This window comes from Artibeus jamaicensis, unplaced genomic scaffold (assembly GCF_021234435.1).
Source record: "Artibeus jamaicensis isolate MK-2021 breed Jamaican fruit bat unplaced genomic scaffold, CSHL_Jam_final scaffold_537, whole genome shotgun sequence".
NCBI classification, from domain to species: domain Eukaryota; kingdom Metazoa; phylum Chordata; class Mammalia; order Chiroptera; family Phyllostomidae; genus Artibeus; species Artibeus jamaicensis.
Window position 1 is genome coordinate 22,115,107 of NW_026522047.1, and position 16,317 is coordinate 22,131,423.

The 16,317-nt window shown below is 38.8% G+C and overlaps 1 protein-coding gene across 6 annotated transcripts in view; it reads left to right on the forward strand.

Moving 5' to 3' along the window:
* Positions 1-16,087, forward strand: part of TRIM2 (tripartite motif containing 2) — a 176,528-nt gene extending 160,441 nt beyond the window's left edge. For 4 of the 6 annotated variants that reach the window (XM_053658485.1, XM_053658482.1, XM_053658484.1 and 1 more), the window contains 4 exons: positions 4,374-4,554; positions 5,870-5,940; positions 10,613-10,771; positions 11,618-16,087. In XM_053658485.1, the coding sequence (XP_053514460.1) occupies positions 4,374-4,554; positions 5,870-5,940; positions 10,613-10,771; positions 11,618-11,770 (564 nt within the window). In that variant the 3' untranslated portion in view covers positions 11,771-16,087. The remainder of the gene's footprint in view (positions 1-4,373; positions 4,555-5,869; positions 5,941-10,612; positions 10,772-11,617) is intronic. The other 2 variants (XM_053658480.1, XM_053658481.1) reach the window with 2 other exon arrangements.
* Positions 16,088-16,317: the final 230 nt, after the last annotated feature.

Here is a 16,317-nt window from a genome sequence, read left to right on the forward strand (position 1 = left end):
AATCCATTCTGAAGTCCATGCATGAAGTTCACCTATTAGTCTTTATTGGAGGCACTCATATTTTCCTTTTTCAGGTTGTGAGATCGCTACAGTCATAGCATTTTTATTATTAAAAATGTTATTCACACAATTACTCATCTTCAGATTGGAGCCCCTGTTTTGTGTGAGGCAGCATCTTTTCAAACTAGGGAAATGAAAAGCTACCCTTTCTAATTCTACCAGAGTGCACACAGTTCTTCAATTGCCTTTGATTTTTTTCACCCCACTAGTTATATAATGCCTTTGTTCGAAGGCCATGCACATGGGAAGATCTCTTGCCTTTCTCTAATTTCCTTCCCTTCTTTTATGTTTTCATAATCATATGTGTGATATGCCATACCCAAATATGACAACTTTACCATCAATAGAATAAAAATTATACAGGGACCCCTTGAAAATATCTATCTAGTTAGGGGACAACCCATAGACTCTAGCATAATCATGACCTGTTTTTTTAAAATTCAGAAACAATGTTAAGACAGGTATTGAAACAGGAGTTTTATATCTATATATTATATTGAAATATTGTATATCCAATATATTGAAACATTGAAACAGAAGAGAAGGTGAATACTGAATTAAGCCTTTTTCATCAAAACCCTACGAGTTGGAAGACAGCAAGTGAAAACACTCTAGTACTATAAAGGGATTCGCCCAACTGTGATGTCCACGACCACGTACTGAGAGATGCTCATTTTCTCTGATGGGATTCAGTAAAGTAAAGCAGGGGCTCCCAGGGACAAACCTTTACCACAAATGTGGATTCTCCGTATTTATCCCTAATAGTTCTAGAGATACACCATCTTATCTCCTTTTCTTTCTTTTACTCACTCACTTCTTAGCCCTAATACTCATTTCTATCTACCTCTCACTTTTTTTCTTTCCATCTTCCCTCCTGACTTACATGTTCTGGCCCATCTAAGGAACCTTCCGTGACTACAGAACAGATGCAGAAGTAGCTGTCATAAAGAAGCAGGAAACCAGGATGTGCCAGTTTGGGTTTTCTTTTTTTTAATGGTAGAAATAAAGACCTTTGCCACCATATTCTAAAATAAAATATCTCATCTTTTTCCTCTTCCACTTAAGGACCTGTTTGTTGACCTAAATACTTGCATTTAACAGTTCCAGAGCCAGGATCTAGAATAGCTTTGCTTACTATTCTATTTAAGGTGGGAGACATATTGCCGAGCCAAATGTTATTGATTCTCATTTTACTTGATAGAATCTAATGCAGCTGAACTAGGACTGAAGGGAAGAGAAAAGAAGTTTTGGTTCAATACTTAAGTTTTTTCTTTTAGACCCGTCCTAACTAGCTCTTAACTACATGATAGAATGGCAGTAATCCTTTATTTTCTGTTTTTAAGCTACATAATTATCATCCACTTGGCATTATTATATGACTGAGTCATTTTAAGTAACAACTAGTGTTCATAATGTTAGGTACTAATAATATTCTTGTTTTAATAACCAGAGTCTTCTCTCTTTTGATCCCTACTGACATATCTTCTATTCAGACATGAAAGAGAGTACACAATTTCTTTGTAAGTTATTATGTTATAGTGTCTTTGATCTTGGGGCTAGATTGCAGAATCAGAATCAGATTTATACAACCCATTTCTTTGCCAGGACGCCATTGTTTTCTTCCTAAGTAAATGTGTGTCTTTGTTCTAAAGAGGTTGAATCTGAATCTCAGTCATTTATAAACATCCAAGAATAAAAGATTATACAAGGTCTGCGGCTTCTGCATAGGAAAGCCCCCACCCTTCTCTGCATGCTCTTTGTTTGTTGCAAATCTCTTCATGTCTCTGTTGAGAAAGAGGATAATCCAGTGGGTCAGGTATGATGGCAGCTGAGTAGGGCGAAAAGAGGAGATTATCTGTGTCATATGCTGTGGTTGACATTTTCCTTTATCCTTCAGAACCTGCAAGACCCAGGAGGTAAATAGCATAGTTGCCATTTTACAGATGAGAAAACTGAGGTTCAAACTGATGAAAGAGTGAATGAATTTTGCTCTGAAATTTTGATCCTGGTTCACTGGGTGAACTGTGGTATCATAAAAGGAACTAGTGAATCAGAAAATGCTAGTTTGGCTTTTCTTTCACTTTTAAAAAAGACTTTATTTATTTATTTTTAGAGAGAGGGGAAGAAAGGGAGACACAGAGGGAGAGAAATATCGATTGGTTGCTTCTCTCATGTCCCCAACTGGGGATCTGGCCCACAACCCAGGCATGTGCCCTGACTGGGAGTTGAACCAGCAACCTTTTGGTTCCCACTCAATTTACTGAGCCACACCAGCCCAGGAATTCCTTTTGTTTTGTTTTTTTTTTTAATGGTGAAAACAAAGAAGATAAATTTGGTTTGACATTTGTTGAGTTTAAGGTGAAACTTGTGAAGTAGGCCATGACTAAAGATACAGATTTGAAATCTTACACATAGAGGTGAAAGTTGATGCTTTAGCATAAATGAGATGTTAGAAGAGTGTAGAGTTAAGTTGCATTGTCCAGTATGGTGACCACTAGCCACATGTGGGACCGAGTTCTTGAAATGGGGCTGGTCTGAACTGAGATGTGCTGTGAGCGCAAAATACATTCTGAATTTTGAGGACCTAGGCCCCCCAGAAGAATGTAAAATATCTCATTAATAATTTTTATATTGATTACATGTTGAAGTGATCACTTTTAGATATATTGGGTTCAATGAAATATAGAATTCAAATAAATTTTCCCTTTTTCTTTTTATTTTTTTGATTTGGCTACCAGAAGACTTTAAGTTACATTGTAGCACATGTTATATTTCCATCAGACAGCACTAATATGGAGAGAAAACCTAGGAGGACTAAATGGAAACGTTGAGAATGCAGCTTTTCTGGAGTTAACCTTTTTAATTTATAAAGTAATGTTTGTAAATAGATTTTTCAAATAAGCCCTTAGAAGAGTACAAAATGAAAGGTTAGAGTTTCTCCTGCCACTAGTATCTCACTCCAAGATACAAATTCTATTTGTTTTTTACTTTCTCCTCCAGGAGCATGTTTCCACATATAAACACCGTTAACACAAGTGGGCTCAGATTATACCACTGTTCTGTGTGTTGCTTTATAATATATCTGAGAGATTTTTTGTAAAATCACATAGAGATCTATTTTGTGCTGACACTTTAAGCCTCGGTGCCAGGACCACTGTGCTTCTTGCTGTCCCCTTGTGTACCAGGCGTGCCTTCCAGCCGCTCTGCCATCTTGGGTGCTCTTTCTCCTTCCCTGTCTACAGTGACCTGTGCCATTGAGTTGTTCCACATACCTTCTGAGATGGCTCATGAGAATGCTCCCAAATCTACCATGTGGAACACTCACGACCAGGCACTTTAAAACGGGCACAGGAGACACGTCTGTCTGTCTGTCTGTGCAACGCCACTGAGACATCTTCGAGTGCCACACGCTGGGTTCCCAATCACTGTTTGTAGAATTAGTAAATAAATGGGGAAAGGAGTCAATACTTTGTAAGCACCCTGGAAAATGGAACTGTGAAAGTAAAGGTGTGTGGGTCCCGTGGCAAACAGGCGCCCCATGCACACTGCAGCCCACTCAGCAAAAGGAATACCGTTTAAAATGCGTGTGGGGTGTTTGACAGAAACCGAGTGCTTTCCTCCCATTTAAAAATATTGTGAAAACTGGAATCATTTAGTCATCATTTTACCCTAGAACACTGCTGGAGTTTTAAAATTAATACATCAAGGAGATAATTGTTGAGTACCTGTTGGACACCAAGAAGTACGCTAGGCTCTGAATAAGTACCTGGCTCTGGATAAAGCAGGCATGACTCCTGCCTGTGTGGAACTTGATTCTAGTAAAGTTCAATGGCAGATGCCTGGCAGTTTTGATGTGAATTATGATATAAAATAATGACAATGATAGTTTCTCTTTTATGATGGCTTAATATAGGCTATGCTCTATAGAACTCTTTACCTACATTGTTTAACTTTAATATATATTCTAAAAATGCCATTGGAAGTTACCGAGGTCATTTTTTGGCACCTTTAAATATATGAGGAATCAAAGCCTAAAGGAATTGCGTGCATTTGCGCTATATACCAGACTGACCCCAGCGGAGGGGATTCAAAAACACTCCTGGTGGCGATTCTTGTAAAAAATAAGAATTTCATATAAATGTCAATGGCAGATAATAGATGAGACAGAGACAGTTTTCCAGGGCAGAGACCACTTGTGGCACCAGTCACTGTACCCCTGTTTGCACATGTAAGTAAGTGGTGGCTAAGACACATGTCTGTCTTCGTGTTCTGTGTTGCGTTTCCAACCTCACTGCTGTATTTGCCTCCAACAGACAAAAATCGGGTCAGGAAAGCTGATGGGGCCCAAGGGAGTGTCTGTGGACCGCAACGGGCACATCATTGTGGTGGATAACAAGGCCTGCTGCGTGTTCATCTTCCAGCCAAACGGGAAAATCGTCACCAGGTTTGGTAGCCGAGGAAATGGGGACAGGCAGTTTGCAGGTACACTTGATGGTAATATGTAAACCCCCTTCTTATGCCCCTTCTGCTCACATTTGCATGATGTTGGAGCATGTTGGAGACGCCTCGCCCCCACTATGTTTGCTGGCTTTGGGGAAGATACTGGGGATGAACTCTAAGCGAAAAGCATGGTTAGGTGCTTTTAGGTGAGGCGTCTCCATGACACCCCCTGACCCCCCAGCAGTAAGTTAAACTGCCATCCATGTGTGGCCTTTATTGGTGGCACTTCACAACTCAGAAGTCTAATCTTCAAATAGTAATAGTAAATAACACATACATTTTAAGATCGAATATTTTAAAAGAAGAATGTTTGAGAAACAGTGGAGTAACTCCTATTTCCACCCAGCTGGCACTTTATTTAAAGAGCCTCTGAATGAGAAATTTTTCACCTTTTCTAGGTGATCGTAGCAGAGCAGGAGTTCAGAGTGTGTGCTGGTTATGGGAAGGGCAGGTCTTTCATTTCTCTTTTTGCTGTACCACTTTGCAGTCACAAGCTTACTTAATTTTTCACATCTGCAAGAAGCTGGAAACAGTTTATTAAATTTCCTTCTTAAAAGGGTGTTTTTTCCATTTAACCTTCATTTGCATAATCTTTCTTTGTGCTTTGTCTCCAGTTCTACTACATTCTGAATGTCACCAAAAATTGAAAAGCGTAGGTTTTCTGCCCTACGTTTTTTTTAAAGATTTTATTTATTTATCTTTAGAGGGGAAGGGAAGGAGAGAGGGAGAGAAATATCAATGTATGGTTGCCTCTTGTGGGTCCCCTGCTGGGAACTGGCCTGCAACCCAGGCATGTACCCTGACTGGGAATCGAACCGAGATATTCTGGTTCACAGGCCCGAGCTCAATCCACTGAGCTACACTAGCCAGGGGTTGTCCTACGTTTTAAAAAATCTTATCCATTGGGGCCTTTTTTCCTCCATGCTGAGCATTACCATGTCTTTTCTCAGTGGGCCCTGAGGACCCTAAAATAACTAACATGCAGTCAGGCAAGCTGGCAGACATGACATTCAGATGGTGGTTTGGAGAATGAGTTCTGAGGCTAACTGCTCATCCCTCTTCATTAGGGCTGCTGAACTGTTAGCTTGATCTGGGGGAAGTCAGAGTAGACAGTTCCAAGGGTAGAGGGATAGACATTCCTTGTTACCTGGACCTAGAGGTCTGGCTCAATGGTCTCTCAAGTTCTGAGGCCCACTTCATTTGTTTTTTTCTTAAATAACTTAGTACTATATTAAGTTTTATAACTGCTATGTTGTGATAATTTTTGTTGTGACGGCCATCTCACATTTTTTTTCCATCTTTATTGCAGGTCCCCATTTTGCAGCTGTAAATAGCAATAATGAAATTATTGTTACAGATTTCCATAATCATTCTGTCAAGGTACTGAAAATATATCAATTGTTGTTAAAGTGTAACTGCTTTCATTGAGAAACTGGTCTGGGAGAAAAGAGTGGAACGGTCCCATCTACACAGAGGACCTTAAGGAGTTAAAGTAAAAGAGCAGATTTTGTTTCTCCTTAAAGGGGAGGTTTTCGTTTGGATAGACGCGCTTCAGAGAGTCGGGAATTGGACAAAATATGGTGGCCATGAGTTTCTTAATTTGAGACTGTGTAAATGGAGATGACTTGAAAATTAAATTTGAAAAAGCAATTGCTTGAACTTGGAGAGGCAGAATTTTCCGAAACTTAATATTCTGTGGCTATTCAATAATAAAAATGAGATCATTTTTCCAATTTTCTGCATTATAAGGCCTTTCAAACAAAGTTTAACAAAGATATTTAAACAAAGTTTGAACAAAGTTCAAACAAAGATATTTAACTCTGCCACAACAGAACATTTGGGGAGGAAAATAGCCATCGCATATGTTCATATAGCACATCTCATACTTTGTAGAATGCTTTCACACAATCAGTGTTCCTAAGAGAACAATGCCCACCCCCTTTCCCCAAATAGTATAGTACACGGTTCTTACTAGGTATGGGGGGAAGAAAGATTTGATCTTTGTTTGAACAAATCAGGAAATAAAAAAGTGGTTCAAAATATATTTCTCACTTATGGAAATGAGAAAATGTTCAGTAACACTCAAGACCGGGCTTCTCAGTGGGGTGCATGTTCTTCTGAAGGTTTGCCAGGTGGTCATGGGCAGTTACTGGCAAATGTTTTTAAGAGTCATATATCTACCTTAAGGGTTACCTTCCATTATATCAGCTGATACTGGTTTGCACTTATCAAAGTGTTATAAAATTTTCCTTGTAAGTGTATTTAAATTTTTTAAAGTTTGGACTTTACAGGAAGGATAATAAAGAAACAGCATAGGTGCTATGCCAGGGACTAAGGTTTGCAGCTGGAGACAACCATGAAGCAAGCAACAGTAAAATGATTTGTCAGTGTTGGTAACTGAATAGATGGAAAGGACTATAACACCCAAGGTACTTCCTCTTCTGGGTCCTTAATGGCTTCATTTGCCCAGCTCATCCCAGAAGATTTCTTTAACCTGAGTAAATGGACAAGCGTTAAGCTTTCCTGATGGTTATGCCACGTTTGTGTGCAAAGAGCAGACAGAGCACAGTGAGCTTTGGAGATGGGGCCGGACAAGGCGGCATCTCGGCTGACTTCCAAGGTTACCTTCTGCTGCGCCTTTTCTCCTGAGTTGCTACCAGAGTAGTAGAACTCCCCCCCTCCCGCACTACTCCCATCTCCCTCAGTGCCAGTGAGCCGCATATTCTCACCTGCTTGGGACATGTCTTGAAGAATGGAAGACAGCAGTGGGAAAAATCAGTGGCAGGGGAGGAAGGAAACTGACAGCCAAGAGGCCGCACAGACTGGGCTTGTGTCCCTCCTCCTGGGGGGCTCTCATGGTCCTGTGCAATGAGCATAACTGTCAGAGGATGGCACAGGCTATTACCGCATGCTGCCCTTCCCTCAGCTTATAGAGGCATTGTTCATTGAACTTTATGAGGGCCCTTCGCCAGAAGAAAACCCATGTACATCCTAACAGTGCAAAGGCCAGCAGACCGTTGCCACAGATGCTCTTCCCTGCCCCCTGCTGGAAGGCAGTGATATTAGTCAAGTTGCTCTTTTCTACTAAGTGCACCTGTGTCCCTAGAGCCTTTCCTGTCCCCAGGGTTCCTTCCAGGCAGCCTCTGAATCCCCAGCATTGACATTTGGGACGCCCCCTATTTATCAGCCCTGCTGACACTGTAGAAGGAAAGAAGACATGTAGGTAACCAAAATGCAAGGCAGATAGCAGTAAATAATTTCTCACAAATAGGTACATATAAAGTTCTGTAAGTAGACAGAAGAAAAGAGAAGATGTCTGAGACTATCAGGGAAGACGTCCCAGGGGACTGGCATTTGAGGTGAGCAGAATTTGGAAATTGGAAAAGGATTATCATCAATGTTATGAAAACATACCATAAACACTTACTCCAAAAAGCAAAGCTATAAAACATGACTTCAGGTCTTACTTCTGCCACTTAATATGTTTACACCTGAATAATTTATAAACAGTTAATGACATTTTAGTTGGAGGATATAGGAAATGTGAGAAATTTATAATTATTGATTCTGAAAATTCTTCATGGTTTCAGTAGAGATAGATTATTTTAGTTAAACTCAATTTTCCTCTTACTTAAGATCAGTCTCCTTTTTTGTTTTGTTGTTTGTCTTCTCTTTGATAACCATTGCCATATAACTTTTATGGCTAGGTGGAGTTTTTTGTCTGTTTTTTTTTCCATACTACACAGAACAGTTAGCAATAGTTCTGGATTCAAGTCACTTCTCTTGATAAATGTAAACACTATACCTTTAGGTTAGGGCTACCAAGTGGTCTGGTTAATTCTTTAGCTACTTTCATTATGTAGTGTCTTTTCATGGCAAAACAAGTAAGACTACATTGGCATCATCCATCACTGCAAAATGACGCAGAAGTGCCCAAGCATTGGGATTATGCCAAGGGAAACCCACTGACTCAGAGAGAGAAATACAAACAAGCCAACAAAAAGATTATTTGTGGGACTTAAGGGAAGGATCAGAGAATGATAAATTGGATCCTCACCTGCATGCAGACACTCCTATTGCTCTTTAAAATTAGAGTGTTTTATGTGAAAGGAGATAAACATAGTCAGGAGAGATTATTGAAACTTGATATCTTAGTATTGAGTTGGCCAAAAAGTCTGTTTTCTCCATGCAATGGCTCTGGCAGTACCTCGTTGTTTTTAACTTTATTTCGACAATTTTGTTAGGTTGTATTGTGACAGCTGTCATATCAGCATGCATTTAAATAAATTATTAAAAATTTATCAAAATTGATTATCAATTAAAATTAATTAATTAATTATCAAAAAGTTATCAAAGTTGGTGAATTTTTACAGCCATTTTAATACTAAAGATGGGAGAAAACACAGAACATTTTTGGTGTATTATACTTTATTATTTAAAGAAAAGTAAAAACACAACCGAAACACCAGAAAAGGATTTATTTACACACTATATGGAGAAGGTGCTGTGACTGATAGAATGTGTCAAAATGGTTTGCAAAGTTTCTTGGTACTGCGGACTTTTTGGCCAAATACTTCATTGCTGTGGGGCTGTCTTATGCATTGGAAGATGCGTAGCAGCACCCCTGGCCTCTACCCACTAGAAGCCAATAGCAGGAGACAGACGACATACTCAAAATACCCCAATCGATAAAGTTATTGGTTAAAATGAAAAATGTGTCTTTTATTTTACAGAAAGAATGTAACAGACTTTTTGGCCAACTCATAAAAGCTGGCTCTTGTCTTGGTCCTTTGCAAAGAACCACAGAGGTAACTTGCTTACTTGGCCAAGTTATTAGTTCAGGAGGGGGTCAAATCAGAAAGTGGTCATGACTCTTCTTCTTTATCTGAAAGTAAGTTTAGCCACCTGGGGATTGAAGTGTCTCGCTTTTCCCAATATAGGTGACTGAAAGAGACTCACTTTAGTCCTTGCTGACCACAGAGATGGCCATAGGAGAATCGCTGAAAGGTCCCGAGAGCATCCATCTTCACACTCGATCTGCGCTCCGATGTAGCGCCCTCCCTCCGTCCCACCTTTGAGGAACCCTTCCTCTCCTGGTGCTTTGCCTGTCATACTCGCAGATTGCTAATGAGTATTTCCATACGTGGAGGCTGCATAATGATGAGAGCTTAAAATAATATCCTGGAGACATTTCAGAATCATTGAGTATAATCTGACTCATCAAGATAAAATTATGCTTACCATACTCTTATCAAACACATTCTCTCAAAATCAGTAATAATAGTAATAAGAACATTTAATTAACTGCAACACCCCACTGCTTGCCCGTATCAGATTAGAGAGCCTGTGTAAGAGTCTGTCCACCTCCCTGTTCTGTCCACCTCCCTTCTCTCAGCAGCCTTAGGGACATAGAAACTCCATTTCAACTAAAATATATTCTGAAAAGACACATATAAGCCCTTTTTTATTCCTCACCCACTGCCACCTCTGTGTGTGTGTGTGTGTGTGTGTGTGTGTCTCTCTCACACAGTCCATTTCCCCTGTTATGATTTGTTAGGTCCTGCCTACTCTTTCTTGTTGTGTTGACTTAGTAAAATGGTAATAAATTCTGAGGATTTGGCCTAACAAAAACCTCCTACTTTCTAACCCAACTCTGAATCATTATCCATCCTGTTAAAAATACAATGCTTTTTGAAATTTAGGTATTTATTTAAAGGCAGAAAGAATAATATGTTGAACATTATAGCTCTACTTTCTCATACTATGTTACATTTGTTGTATATATTTATAATTTATAATGGAAGTATTGGTCATATAAGTATTCACTAACCAGATCTAAGCTAGAAAAAATTGAGTTAAATAATAAATCAGATTATACGGTAAGTTGGGAAACCACAAGTGAGACGGGGTCTAGTTTGTAGATCTTTTAAAAGAATGTCTTACATCATAGGTCTTGTTATAAATAACCTGCTTCGATCGGTGTTTTTAAATCCATAACGTTGCCTCAACTATTTTTATTTAAATTAAAGCAATTTAAAAACATTTTGTACAGGTGTTCAATCAGGAAGGAGAATTCATGTTGAAGTTCGGCTCGAACGGAGAAGGGAACGGGCAGTTCAACGCTCCAACGGGCGTGGCGGTGGACTCCACCGGAAACATCATCGTGGCTGACTGGGGAAACAGCAGGATCCAGGCAGGTTCAAGTGCTAATGTATGTGTTTGTGTGTGTGTGTGGGGGGATTGGTGCTTATTGAAGGCAGAGAATTAACAGTCCCCAAATCTTAAATGTTTTGTGTTCTACATTTGGTTAGGTCATAAGACCATAGATAATCTCACAAGAAATGCCAAACTAAGGGAGGTGGAATAGGAAGAATGTCGGGGTTGGGGAGGTGGGGGGCAGAGCGGGGCCTGCCATATAGGACAGGAGACGATTTGACTGTGGGTGGCAGGCACACATGTAATCCACATATCATGTATTATAGAAACATACACTTGAAACCTATATGATCCTATGAACCAGTGTCACCCCAATAAATTTAATAATTAAAAAAAAAAGGCGATATATCACCAGAGTGAAACCCTCTAAACCAGGCATTTTCAACATGGGTCACACAGACCCCCAAAGGGGTTTGGGGATACAATTCATGAGGTCCATTGAACAGAAATATTATGTTATTTTTATTAACTTCTGATTTAAAATGATCACTTACTTTAATTATGAATATAGGCAATAATCACAGTGGTTTTTGTAATATTTATAACTTTGTCATCCAGAAATCATATAGTTGCAAATCTCAAATTATCATTTATGCTCATTGCTACTTCAGAACAAAACGTTCTTGTTAGACGCATCACTATTTCTTATTGTTTAATGTGTTGGTTCCAAAAGCATACATACTACTCTACTCAAAATTTAGTATAGTCTTGCCCTAGTTAAACCTAGGGGATTGCACACATGCTTCTATTTCAACAACATCAGCATCAAGAGCTTCTAACTCCTATGTCCTAATATTCCTTCAACTTCTCCTATAACACTCTGACTCTATATTTTTGACAGGTTTTTGATGGAAGTGGATCATTCTTGTCCTACATTAACACATCTGCTGACCCCCTCTACGGCCCCCAAGGCCTGGCCCTGACTTCCGACGGCCACGTTGTGGTTGCAGACTCTGGGAACCACTGCTTCAAGGTCTATCGGTACTTACAGTGACGGTGGGCAGCCGGACCGCCCCTTCCGAAGGTCTTGCACTATAAACTGGAATGGACTTCTCGGCGCGGGACCAGATTACACTAGACTTTTCATGCTAGAAGGAATCATTGGTGAACTTTCCAAGGTTATTTCTGAATGTAATAATTTCCTTAGAAACTGCATATCTGATTTCTGTAATTGACCTTTAGGGTTAAAAAAGAGAGAGAGATCTCTTCTACTGAATCTATAAACACTGCAAAGTTTTACACCTGTGATCTATGGCTTATAGGACAGGGATTTATGTAGTTATACTAATTTTGCAAATCAAACAAGCATTAAAAGAAAACCTAGAAGATTTAAAGGTATTTGTTAATCTGGTGAATGGTAGCCTTTGTGCAGAGCTTCCAAAAACAAAATAAAAACAAAACCTGTTGTAGTTATATACTTTAACCTCAGTCACAAGACCTGGGGGATCTTCTAACCTCACTTTTACACTAGGTATGACTCTTGTGACATTTTTTGGGTTATCAACACCTACATATGAATTACTTTAGGAAAACAAATAAGACTGTCTTACAGAATCCTCTCACCTGTGACTAGCAGGTCTCTGAGTTTAGCACTTAATAATAAATGGAAATTTTCCATCCTTCCCGGGTTAGATCAAAGATCCTTTTTTTGTGTGTGTGTTCTTTTCACCTTCTTTCTTCTGCTCACCTTGTATCAAAAACAAGGTATATTTTCAGGGAAACCTGAAATTCCTAATGCTTTGAACAGCATATTACAATAGTAATGGTACCTGTTGGTAAACAAACAGCCCAACTCCAGGTCAATGCACTGGAATGTAATCAAGAAAGTCAGTCATGTTTTATGTGCCATGTTCTCACATGTGTCTCTCCTCTTCCACTTCATGAAAGCGAAAGGTTTACCTCCTGCAAAATGTCAGCACATGTAATAGGACACCAGTATCCTAGGACAGAGAGCCATAAGTAGCCCTTTGGAGGACGGATGGTGTCAACCAAAGGCATGTGGTTGAGTAATGGTTTCCCCTTAGAAAGCAAGTGTTACCAAAGTTGTGAAAGCATTACAGGTAAGGGCATGCTATGGTTATTTATCGTCGTCTAATGAATAGTAGAGGCATTAAAGGACTATGTATACATGATTAGGGTAAGGTAGAATGTATCATATATATATCTATATATATAGCTGAATCTTTGGTGTATTGAAATAGGCAGCACTTGGAAAGGCAGGGGCATCACGCAGCCTTTCTTCAGCACATTCCTTTCCGGAGCAGCTTCTGGCCGTCGTAGTAGAACAAGCCCTAAAGCAGATTTAATTTTTGCCATTTTCTAGGCATGGTGGTATCAGCTGACTTGGCATCAGAAAATGGCCTTCTGGTCTTTCAAAAATAAACACGAAAATCAAAAACAGGTCAAAAAAAGAACAGTTGAACTTGAGTTACTTTTAAATGAAATACAAATGCATTTTGAGAAGTGTTCGGAATAATTTAGTCAATCATTAATCTGCCATTGATACTGTAAAATAAGATGTGGTTTATTTTCACTGTTTAATTTTCTACTCAGTTCTACCAAATAGGATGTCACGTTTGGCATTTTCAGTAATGACTTTGGGATCTTTTTCACTGAAAGCACCTTAGAGCTGTACTGTAAGAAAACATTGCCCATATGTATAATTATATGAATGTGATGTTTATTGCTTATTAATTTATGATTCAGTCATTCTCTTCTATAGGAATTTTTAAATTTAAAAAGGAAATCTAGTTACTTCCCATTGTCTATCAAATGTATGCCCAAATCAACCTCTGAAAAAAATTTTCAGAAAGATTTACATTTAGATTTAGTACTTTTTTAGTTAGGTAGAGTCTTCAAAAGATTTCCGATTGTGATAAAGTTATAAAATTCAATAACATTCTTAGAGCATTAAGATACCGTTTCCTAGCTTTAGTGAGATAAGTCTTTGAATATAGATGCTCATGTGTAACAAGTGCCTGCCAGGCGCCCGGAGCTTTTCCAGGCACTGGGGACATAGTGACGGAGGAAGCACACTCCCGCCCTCTTGGGGCTGACCCTCTAGGGAGGGAATGTCATCTTGCCCTTTATTAATATTCTGCCCTTTATTAATATCCTGCATCTTGCCCTTTATTATATTCTGCATATTCCGATAAACTTGGCTTTTGATAGCTCCTAGACTATTTAAAAGAAAACTTTTAAAATTGGTTAAATTAATTTTAGCTTATTTTCACAAGTAAAAATGACTTCCTATTTAGATTTGTCACAAGCTATTGATCTTAAGACTAGTTTATTTAAAGGGTTTTTTTGCATATTTAAATTATATGTGTGAATTTAGAAATTAACCATCCATCATACCATATCATGCTGAGTATCTCAACTAGTAGATAGAAGACAGAGCTAATTTTTTTACATGTCAATATTGGCGCAAACTGGAATGAAAGAATAGATACTTTGATTCAGACCTGTTTGACCTGTTTATCTCTTCCTAAAACACATGCTAAGGGCACTCCAGGAAACACTATATTTTCCCCCCAGATATATAATCATATATGTGAAAATATGCATAACAGTTCATATTTGGATACATATGTGCACTTACTGTATCTCCTGGTAAGCTTATTTTAGGGGGAAAGTGCTGCTAAGGTACAAATAGGCAAGATTTAAGTGAAATTTCGTCACATTCTATGGAAAATGGTTTCTGGTAAACTGAGAAGGATATTAAAGTAAGTGACTTTTTTTCTGGGCTCCCATTATTGCTTGATTTCTCTTTGTCAAGTGTACAGAACCTGTCATACACTCATGATAAGTAGCACTGAAAAGGTACCCATTCAAATTTCCCCTGGGCACTAGGGTAAAAGATTGCCAGTTAGAATGTAAAGGTCAATGGCGTTGCATTCTCTCCTGATACAGACCTCCCCTGCTGGACACGGGGTGGTAGAGTCACTTGACCATTCAGAAACACACAAATACAAAGCCTTTATGACTGTTTGCCATTTTTTAATGGTACTTAGTTCGTATCTTGATCAAACTTTTGTCTCCAATAACTAAATAAGTCCCCAAGTTCCTTATTTTGATTTATTCTTTGACTAGATTTGAGGCAAATAAATACTACAGGTCCATGAAACTAGAACACACTTGCTCCTACTACTAAATATACAGGGTATGTCCTAACATGGAGTGAACTGGAACAGTGGTATGCTAGCAAGTGACGATGGACTCTTCACATTTCAGGGGTCACTTAAATGCTTTGGTAATGCCTACTGCGTTCGTTGGAAGGAATGCCAAATAAACATCAGGTCTTCTGCAGATTGCTTCAAATGGGAAAAATCTTTGTACATTTGGACTCTATATTATCCTCTTTATTCACCAGCTTCTGGAAAGGGAGGAGTATTTTTAATTTAATAATTTTTAAAAAGATATTTCCAGGCAGGAGAAAATTCGAGTTATTTGCTGCAAATGCTATCTAATTTTGCTTAGACCCGAAAGTTGTGATACTGTTCCATTCTGTAAACACTGCAGGGGTTTAAAATTTTACAATTATTTTAATATTTTTGATAACTAGGAATCTAGTATTGCCATAAAGGAACTAAGTGCCCATTAAGGATTTGTTTGGTATAAATAAATAATTTTTTTGGTTTGTTTTAAATGACAGGAAGCTACAAATCATGGTGTTAATAAACTTTCTGAAGATGAATCGTGTGGCAGTGATTGTGAGGTTTGTTTGTGGAGAACGTATGAAAGCTATTAATTATTCCAAAGCCGATGAATTAATTGGCTATGTTGTTCCAATGAATGTACAGCACTTTCACGGACCTTTGAAAGCAGCACAGCCTTAAACTCGCTTTTGCTTTATGACATGGAATGTTCTGTCATCAACCAGAGTGTGTGCTTGTAGTAGGATTCCTTATATTATTCTCAGTTCTACAGCCTTTCAATCCTGTGTATGAGTACAAAGGTTTTTTGCTTCATATTTTTTTAAATTTTGTACATTCCATCTTTATAGGTCTGTTTCATACGTTTTGTGTATAGAACACTATGCCTTGCGCTCATTGATACTGATTGATACATTCTCATTTGTTCTTTTATGAATCAAAATGCTGACTGCCTACTTAAAGAAAAGAATAAACGCTGTGCATCGAAGTGTTTGTATGTTCGTAGCTACATACGTACCACAGTATTTTGGATGCTTTAGTCTACAATAAAACTTTAATTCTGTCTCAAAACATAGGAGAAACAAGATTCATGTGTATTATCTTTACCATGCACAAAAAAATCTCAAATCATTATAATAAAGCTTGTTTTCTCCGTGTCCTGGGTGAATGTTTATTTAATATACTGTTTCCTGGTGGAGAGAAATGAAAGAATGTTCTAGAATGTCTGGAAGCTAGCAATACCTCAACGAAACTATACTGAGGTCCTGCCACACCCCTGCCGGCCTCTTCGTGGGGCCACCAGGGGTCGCTGCGCGCCTTCGGGGCGAGACTTCGTCTTTCTCCCACCCACTTTCTTCCGTTGCCCCGCCCCCGGGTCGGTGTTGGC